This window comes from Crocodylus porosus, unplaced genomic scaffold, assembly GCF_001723895.1.
Source record: "Crocodylus porosus isolate Cpor-Errol unplaced genomic scaffold, CroPor_comp1, whole genome shotgun sequence".
Classification (NCBI taxonomy): domain Eukaryota; kingdom Metazoa; phylum Chordata; order Crocodylia; family Crocodylidae; genus Crocodylus; species Crocodylus porosus.
The window spans coordinates 2793611-2803482 of record NW_017728927.1 but is presented as its reverse complement, the minus strand read 5'-3'; the positions used below and the strand labels follow the sequence as shown (position 1 = coordinate 2803482).

At 38.5% G+C, this 9872-nt stretch overlaps 1 protein-coding gene across 2 annotated transcripts in view; it reads right to left on the bottom strand.

Moving 5' to 3' along the window:
• The window catches only part of SMG1 (SMG1, nonsense mediated mRNA decay associated PI3K related kinase), a 98032-nt gene that overhangs the window by 5498 nt on the left and 82662 nt on the right, over positions 1-9872 (bottom strand). For both annotated transcript variants that reach the window (XM_019541783.1, XM_019541784.1), the window contains exons 50-59: positions 9386-9620; positions 7022-7248; positions 6355-6505; positions 6084-6273; positions 5372-5841; positions 3498-3635; positions 2082-2234; positions 1538-1717; positions 1088-1315; positions 384-595 (exon numbers count right to left, since the gene is read on the bottom strand). In XM_019541783.1, the coding sequence (XP_019397328.1) occupies positions 384-595; positions 1088-1315; positions 1538-1717; positions 2082-2234; positions 3498-3635; positions 5372-5841; positions 6084-6273; positions 6355-6505; positions 7022-7248; positions 9386-9620 (2184 nt within the window). The remainder of the gene's footprint in view (positions 1-383; positions 596-1087; positions 1316-1537; positions 1718-2081; positions 2235-3497; positions 3636-5371; positions 5842-6083; positions 6274-6354; positions 6506-7021; positions 7249-9385; positions 9621-9872) is intronic.

Sequence of the window (9872 nt, the reverse complement as noted above, 5' to 3'; positions counted from 1 at the left end):
GGGGAGAGTGAGGCCAGTGCTGCTGGCCTTGCTCCCGCTCTCCATCCACACCGTCTCCGCTGCCTCCAAGCCGGGGTGGAGTGTGCAGCTCTGCTCTTTTGCCACCTCCTCCAGGGAATAGGGCCGGGGTGGGGAGGGGCAGTGAAGCCAGCAGCACTGGCCTCGACCCCCCATCGTGGCAGAGCTCTGTCACCACTGCCTACTGTCCAGAACGCTCTTGGAGTACTCTGATTGGTTGTTTCAGTCAGCACTGTACTTGGCTGCTGAGACAACCAATCAGAGTGTGAATACAGCATTACAGACAGACAGACAGACAGAGACTTCTAGCATATTAGAATGGAAGAAAAGAATATTTCCTTCAACCAAACAAAATACTGTTTTACCTCTGACTCTGTGTTTTCAGTTCTTTCAGGGTGGGAGTTATTTCCTGCAGCATTTCAACATGCTCTTGACTGCGGACCTGACCCATAGCCTGAACTAATGTAAACAAAACTGTCTGAATATTGTCTTGCCATGATTTATATTCACCCAAGAACTGCCTAACACTATTCTCATAGGGAACATCTTCACCATCTGCCAGTGCTGCTTCTTCATCCTATAACAAAGAAATTGTGTTAAAAAAAAAGTTTGCTTTGTTATATATTGCAGAAATGATTTGCAAATGCCCTAACCTCTGCTGCCTATGATGGTTTCCCCAGAGATGATAAATTTCAAGAGCATCATCTCAAGAAAATTAACACACAAAGAAAACAAAGGTCAAATTTTAACAACCTATACGAAAATACATTAAGAATTCTTGTTTAACAAAATAGACATGTATATACAAAAAAGAAAGTCTTTGCTTTTACCAATGTCAGATTAACATAAAAACTGTACAATGGTACAGGACTTCTGCAATAGATCCCCGGGTAAAATTTTTTGATCTCAAAATGTTCGTCTGTTCAACTTGACATACTGGTTAATTTCTGCTCATTTCAATATATACCCAGTATTGCTTAACATGAACATCCTACCAATTATATTTTTTTTTCCTGGACATGACTAGTTTGGTTCCTCAGAAACAGAATGAGGCAAGGTTCACTCATACCTTGGCCATAGCTTTCAGCAAATGCTTGACATCTCCAAGTTGTCTATTGTGACCAGTAAGAACAGTTTTTATGGTGTCAACCAGATTCTGAATTGTTTCACAAACTGTTTCTGTCTGCTGTTCTTTCTCTGTTTGCACTGTTCTCTGCGTAGACATGTCCTGGGTCAATTGTTTATGAGCTGAAAGAAGCCATTCAGAACTACCAATAGTATGTTCAAGATTAGTGCCCTAAAGAGAAAAAGAAAAAAGACAAGACATTGTATCTATTCTGTTACAAACAATTATTTTGCTTCCATTTTATGTTTACCATTAATGGAATAAACTTTGAACATCTATGCCTTGCTAGAAAAAAAACATACGAAACTACTTAGCATTAAAAATAAAGCAGTGTCTGTAATAATAAATTTGTTAACTTATGCTTATAGCACCGCCCCCTTCAATTTTACTCACCACTCTCTGAAGTAAACGAAGCTCCAGTTCAGAGACTGAACTATTAAATTGTGATGCAAATGAGCACATTTGTTGACAACGTTTGATAAGTTCAAACAAAGCTGTATCAAGGTTTAAGGCTTCTGCTGTTCTAGTACGCAAACTTTCAAAATGAATGATGTTGCTGCAAAGGAAAGTAACCTACAAAAGCAAAAGAAAATGAAAAGTTCATTAAATTACATAATATAGAAAACACAAGTATAGGCAGCTTAAAATTCTTGTCTGGAAAGCTTTGTTGAGATAAGAGCATTAAAGTGGCCTGCTAGGGTAATGGTAGCATTTCCTGGACAGTAAACACTATAGCAGTTGTTCCAAACTGTTTTTAAAAGTAAAATTCACAGAAATATCTGACTGCCTTTGCTAGCCCTTGTTCCAAAAGAGACTTATGCTTATTTTTAAGTCTCAAGTGGAAAACAAAGTCTATTGTACTGCTCCTAGAAGTACTGAACAAAGTTTCCCTAAGTTATCAAATAAATCAACCCTAAATTACTGAAGTAAGAAATACCTGATTTGCTCTTTGACTTTCTTTAAGGACAAGGTTTCTTCTTTCAGCAATGGTGGCATCAAAATCCTGTAGAACTGGTGCCAACGCAGGATTGGCTCCTCCTGCCCATTTCAAACGCTGTTCAATACTTGCTTCCAGTGCTGCTAACTTCTCCTGTGTTGAGAAAACAATTTTGAGATGAAACATACCAAAAATGCAATTCTTTTCCCATGTAGTTCTTATGAATGATGGACATTACTATACTGCTATTCAGATTTTTAGCAGAGGATCTTATTATGGTATCAAAAGCTATAAACAGCCATTTCATTCATCCAAGAATAAATCACCCAATCCTGGGACAAAGTGCAAGCATACAAACATCCACACCCACTGTCCCAGGATATATCCTGAAAAAGTTTCCCAGAAAACATGGAAAAAAAACAGTTGTCGAGTTTATCCTGGGTCTGACTGTCCCAGACTTAGACTTGCACTGAAACAGGTACAGGAGTCTTTACATAATGCGGCTTGAATAGCAATTAACCTGAATTAGCCCTGGTTGTCCTAGGGGGGAAAAAAAAAAAAAAGTGTTCAAGGATAATTTATAGGTACGTAAGAAGGGAAGCAACAGGCTTGTAAGTCTGTAGAATCCTAAAATAAAAAGTTCTCTCCCAAGAGAAATCCAATGTGTTTTTAGCCAGGTAGTGTAACGGTTTATCCCAAGACAGCACCATTGAGTCAGTGACAGAAAATTGGCACCACATTAGGAAAAACTCTCATGAGGAGGGTAGTAAAGCACTGGAACAGGTTACCCAGAAAAGTTGTGGAATCCCCGTCCTTGGGGGTTTTTAAGAACCAGATCGACAAAGCCTTGGCTGGGGGTGGTCCTGCTTTGAGCAGGGGGTTGGACTAAATGACCTCCTGAGGTCCCTTCCAACCCTAATTTTTTATGATTCTACGATTCAACTGGCTGCTAAACCTCAATTAAGAGGGTGATGTGTGTACATGACAATCGCAGAATATTTTTATTCCAGGACAAGTGCAGACACAACTTGCCCATGGACAAATGCATCATCTGTTCCTAGCCAAAGTAATGGTCAAGATTTTATAGAAGTAAGATAAATTGGCTCACTATATTATCAAGAATAAAATGGAGGGGAGGACAGCAGAGGGAAGGGGAGGGGGAGAGAGAAAAAAAAAGTACTCAATATTTTTTAAAATGGATCTAACTGCTTACAGAACACCCGCTACGACATCTTTAGCCTTTATAGGTTGAGCAAGGAAAGACAACATTGACTGAAAGGACAGGTGAAGTTCAAAGAAACCTGAATTCAGACTGGCTAATAACTAGAATGCTGGTCTGGAGGAGGCAGGTGATCTTGCAACACGTGACCGGGGGAAGTACAATAAGTTATACACACACCCAATAAAAGAAGCTACCTGAACTGTTCCAATTGATGCTTCAATCTGGCTGAGTGTATGCAGCTTCTTTTTCATGTTGGCTAAAATCGCAGACCGAGGAGGAGGAGTAACAGACATGGCTTGTGGGCGACTTATAAGAAGATCTTCGTGTTGCCACTTTTACGGGAAAAGAAAAATCGTAATGTATATTGCTGCATATACTAATGTTAAACTAGCAGAATAAACAGTATTTGTAGCACTCTGGTTAGTTCACAGTGAGGGGATGTTTTAAAAAATAATGACAAACAATGGTTGAGAGGCACAATAGAGAAAGGGGTACTGTGCCAGAGACAGAAACCTCAATAAAAAGTTATTACAGATATTCATGCAACACTTTTAAACAATGTGCTGTACACAGAATAATTTATTAACTATTTTTATAACAACTATCACTGTTTGACAGTCTAGAATATTTGTTTTTATAAATATTTCCTTAATCAAAGAGAAGACTGAACTGAAAGGTAGGACCACTTGTAATTGGTTAAAGCCAAAACAGAATATTTACCATATTTACTTGAATCCAAGACAAAAAGTTTTCCCCCACCACAATCACTATGGGGGGTGGGAATCTTAATTCAAATACTGGCCTAGGGTAGGCAGGCAGACAGCAGCTCAGCTCCAACTTTGACCTTAGGCTTGAATGGTCACTTGCCCCAGGCCAGGGTGGCTTGTGCAGTGGGAGCATGGGGTAGGGTAGGGGGGAGGGACACACAGGATAGACCTCACAGCCTGCCCCCTATCTACTCCCACCCCCTCACCTTGATCTCTGGCACTAACCTGGAGCTGCTGCTACTGTTTCTGCTGGCTTGGCTGGGCTGGGCCTAGATCACCACTATTGACACCCCCAAATACATTAGATTTTACACATGGAAAATGGTAAAATAAATTTTATGTCTAGACTCTAATTTTTAGGAGGTCACCTTAAATTCAAAGTCATCTTGGATTCATGTCAAAACTGTAAAATGCCTCTCTATGAAATAGTTTAGAAATTAATATTTTAAATGGTTATTGTTCATTTTACCCCCCTCCCAAAGTTAGCACTTAAATCAAATAAAACTTCCTATTACATCACCTTAAGATATCACCCCGACTGAGATCATTTCTATCAAGGTATTTCACAACCTGCTTAATTCAGAACAGACAGCTGAGTAAAGGATATGCCATATAGCTCTTATTGCACCTTTTCCTTCAAAGGGCACTGCTTCTGCATTTAGCTGCAGCACATCAGTGGTCCATGACACTGACTGGAGCAGCACTGTCCTTTGAAATAAAAGGCTCAGCAAAGAGGTGAAGCACCTCAGCAGTTCCACAGAGCTATTTGCTGGAGCTACATAGTCCAGCACCAATACAGAAATCATTAAGTAGCACCATAGTTCAATTGATTCTATTGTTTTAGAATCAATATTGCAGATATTTAGGGAATGTGTGATTGATTATTCAAAAGGAGAAACAGTTAAGATACTAAAATCATGAGAAAGGGACTCGAGGAAAGATCCAGCCACAGACACACTCCGCACACTAGGACTGGAATTTCCTTTCAAGTACAGCTGTATTAAAAAGGCCAAAAAGGCTATTATTGGTGCAAAAGGCAGCAGATGTCATGTGCTTTTTGCTGGTAAGCAGCAATTTGGTTAACTGAAGAATGGCTTATATAGTTTCAACAAAAGATTAGGTTATAAATGGTAACATTTACAGCCCTGAAGGCAGCTGGACTCCACAAGCTACCAAACTGCCATTTTTATTTATTTATTTATTTATTTTTACAGGACTGGAAAAATGGTAACACTAACTCCATTAAAACCATAAAAATGGATGATAACTGAAGTGTATTCTTTATACAAACAACATATTACCTGGAACATAGCAATATGCAGCTGCACCCTCTGAAGGCTGGTCTTGCAAGAAGAAATACTGGTTTCAAGTCTGCGCACCAAATCATGCTTCTTCCATGCTGTGTCATATGAACTTGCCAATACTGTTGCCCTATTCATGACCAACTGTGAAAACTTGCCGATTTGAATATTGTGTTCTACGGCTTTCTTACAGAGATCATCCACAGAAACTTTGCTTTCTGCTCCAAAGTCCTTAGCCTCTACTTGAGCAATGATATCCACACCCAAAGCACTGATGAAACTGCACAGAGTAAGCCCCAAAGCTTGATTTGGAAGTCCAATTAAAAGTTGTCTCACAAAGTCTGCTGTGAATGCTTTTATTGGTTTGGCCATTTGGTCTTCACTAAAGCAAGAATTTCTATAAAGGGCTTTTACACTGACAATCTGAACAGGTCCATTTACTGTATTCTGATCTTCCAATGAACTTGCTCCTTCAAAAGAAACAGTATTTCATATGAATATTTGTCATTTCTAGAATAAAAATCACTTCTACACAGACAGCAATATCCAAAATAGACTGAAATATATTTTTGGATATTAGCTGAATAAGGTACATTGTTAGACAGTCTTATTCTGCGCTCATATTCTGTGTAAAAGGCTGGGAGAAGGGGGTAAATTCTCCTACTGCAGTGAAACTAAAACAAACAGTTTGTTTTGTAGGATGCATATTTACCTGACAAAGTTTTAGAAAAGGTACCACATAGTCTGAAAAATTCTTTAATGGTCTGTAGTCTCTTCAAAAAGAAAATCTCCTCTAGTACTTGTCTGTTATTATCAGCATCAAAAAAATTAACTTGTGTGCTACGGGCTTCCCTGATTATGTCAATCTTCCGCCAAGCAACAGGTATTTCCATCTTGTTTAGCTGAATGAAGGCAAGGAAATAATTAGTTCTTTTGTGTAAACATGCTACTCCTGAAGAGCATGCTGAAAAATAAAGCCATACCTTTTCAATTAACAAACCAAATGCAGTTTCCACTTGGGCAAACATTCCATCAAATGCCACCAAAAGCATCTGGCCAGCTGACATTTTGGGAGTTTCATCAACTGAACCATTTCTTGGCTGAATCAGCTCGCCATACTGAGTATGAAGCATTCTAGGAAAAAAGTTAGGAAGTTAAAATGTTTTTTGCTTAATATATTAACTTTAAATAGGAAGGAAGCATTAAAAACAACAAAACACTTTTGTACTGAATAGAATAGACATGAAGCAATATTAAGCATCATTTAAATACCCCAGGGAGCCTGTAGACACGCCAGGAGGCTGCTCTGTAATTACAGTGCATTGGAGCATACTTGATTAATTGAGTTAGCATGCTTGTCAGCCTCTACATCTCGTGTCCCAGTGTCCCTGCACTTCAAAATGGTGGCAGGAGCACTTTAACTAAAGCTCGTTCAACAAGCCTTAGTTACAGCACTCCTGCCACCATTTTGAAGCGCAGAGACACTGATACCTCACATTTACACTGATTTCAGCATAAGAAGTTAAGCATTATCAACTACCGTCTTTTATATAACAATTTAAGAGACAAATCAAAAATCAGAAGTGGCAAGCGAGAAGATGGGAAAACGCATCAAAATTGCACTAAAGGAAACACATGTAAGTTATTTACCTTGCAACATCAATATAATGGGTGTGCGTTTCCTCTTCCAGCCCCATTGCTGCATTTCTTAAATAGGCCTGAAGAGATTCAACTAGCGTTTGCAAAGGGACTCCATCAGTAGTTTGTTCAATAAGGCTGTCTAGTTCATGAAGCATGCTTTCTAAAGTGTATTCTCCTTTCATTAAGCACCTGAGAGCTTCTGGGAAAATGATCTGGCGGAAATTTGAGTTCAATTCCTGTCAGAAGTTAAATATGGAAGATTAGGTAAAAAAGCAGAAAATTATTTTGAAAGTCACACAGAATGCCTATCATTTTATTGTGCCACCTACAGTAAGGATATAGCCAGGAAGTGGCCTAATAGTACCATATTTCCTCACATACAACACACTCGGAATACACATCTTGTTTTTGAAAAGCAAAATGAAGAAAAAATGGTTATTCCCAGAGTTATGGCTGCAGAGAACAGGGACAGAGCCTAATCTTCAGCTGACTCACCCTCCCTTTCCTTCTTGGCTAAAGCTGGAAACACAGGTGCTCCTGAAGACTGGACTCCATGGGTGGATCTATGATTCTGAAAACAGCTGAAAGTCTTCACAAGGCTGTGAAGTAGGAGAAGAGAGACCTGGAGCAGCTATCAGAGAGATCAAAATTAAGCTAAGAAAGGCTAGCTTGACTAAAAGAACACCAAAGACCATTAAAAAGAGGGAAGATAGTTAACATCTCTAGAGAGAAGAACAAGCCGCCATTAAGTCAACTGACTCCCTCAGCTGTTTCAACAGTAATGTAAGAGCTGCTGCACTGGGAATCAGGAATCAGAATACAGTGTTTCTATCCCAGGCAGAAAAATAAGCTTTCCTTTTTATTATATGAACCCCAATTTTGGAGGACTGTGGGAGAAAAAAGTGAAGGTTGTATGTGAGAAAATACAGTATTTTATCATATAAACACAGAACATGAATCCCTGTAGATTTCAGTTTTTAAAACTGTACAAAGAAGCATATTGTGTAAAATGAAAAGTAAATCAAAAGCTCTCAAACATTAACACAGTATAAGCAATCCTTAACAGAAGAAGTATATTGAGGACCACCTTGTTTCCCTGCTATTTATATCGAACACCTGATAAGTGATACCTGTAGTAACAAAAATCTCTTTTGTGGAATAGTAATGAGAAAATACTGGGTTTTAGCTTATTTTAATGCTGTTTAGCAGCTAGAATTGAGGCTACCCAACACCAGATGACCCAATCAACTGTGGGCAGGCTGAAAAGCAAGTGACCTGAAGGCAACTCAGGGTGTAAAGGCTGTCTTTTGGAAACTACTGGATCAGGGCATTCTGAACAAAAAGGCAGTTTAGATTTCTAGTAGTGATATTCACCAACAGATATTTTCACTATTTCTGTGCTAAATTATATTATGTAAAAGAAAACCTCAACTTAATGTTTATTTACTATAATTACAATACATTATGTCCTGGACTAAAGAAAGGGGGAAAAAAATCAAAGACCCACCAAATTAGCCAGATACCTACTCATGCCACAGAAATCAATTCAGGTAAAAAGACGAGTACCTTAAAGTGAAGTAAGACAATTTTCACTAAGCAGAATGCATCAGAGGGCTGAAGTGGGCAGTAGAAGGGATCAACCACTGCCCTCCATCTCCAAAACACAAGATGCACCAAAAGAAAAGTTAGTTACCTTAGCTAAATTTAGCGAGCTCCTCTAATCCAGTCTAATAGCTCAAAAGGAAATATGGCCATATACACATGCAAGTTTCAAGTGAAGCACACTGCAAGCTATAGGCTTCCTTCAGGAACACAGGTTAACACTTTGCACCTTGTTCAGATATACTCAGAGCACTGTCATAAAGATGGGTAAGGGTGTTTTTTTAAAAGTGTTACACGTGTCCTACTTCATCAGATACCTAGGCATCTAGTGAAGACAAAGTAGTTGCTCTTTATTATTCAAAGCTGCCTTTAAAAGTTACAAAAGTCTTTGAATGAATATTCTTTAAAATGAAGAACAGAGTTTTCCCACCCATTCTTGGGAGTTTAGCCTGTAAAGGATGCATTAAGAATTCTGCTTCAAATAACTTGTTTTGAGTGAAAACTAGTTTTTGCCAGAAGCAGAAAATATTCAGTACAATTTGAGCATCCACTGGGACTCCAAGCAACAGGATTATACAATAATAGTAAACAACAAAACACTGGGAATCAATTAGCAATTAAGCAAAAATGTAAGTAACCCACTGAGTCGGGGGGGAAATGGAGTATTTAAAATTAGCTATTATTTTAGAAGGAAAACAATCTTGAAGTACTCGATTCAAATACATGGCTTAACCGAAACCTTTGGAAAAATACCACAAATGTAAACTTTACCTGAAGTGAAATGTAAACTCCATTAGCCAAATGAACTGCTTCCGATGCTTCAATTGGGTTAGGAATATCTAGATCTTGGGGGACAAGGTGACACTGCTTCAGTAGCTGCACAAGGCATGTAACATTCCCACTCATGCTACAAAGCTCTTCTAGAAACCAGGCTCCATCCCTTGAAGTCAGGTCAACCAGCTGCTCTCCAGCACTAGATGCTGCACCTTCCATCATCAGATTACGCCTAAATAAATTATTTCAGTTAAATGAGTGTGTTAATATACTCTGAGCATATTTTGCTCTTTTTAAAATTGATAAAATAACTATAAACACATGAAATGGAACAGATCATCTGAGAAAGCAGACATCATATTACACATGGTATTCTAGACAAAAAAAGTAATTTAGATATCCACTACTAACATTAACAGATGGATATTTTCACTGCTTCTGTGCCAAAAGTCAAAATGTTCAAAAAAATTGCCAAAAATTAATC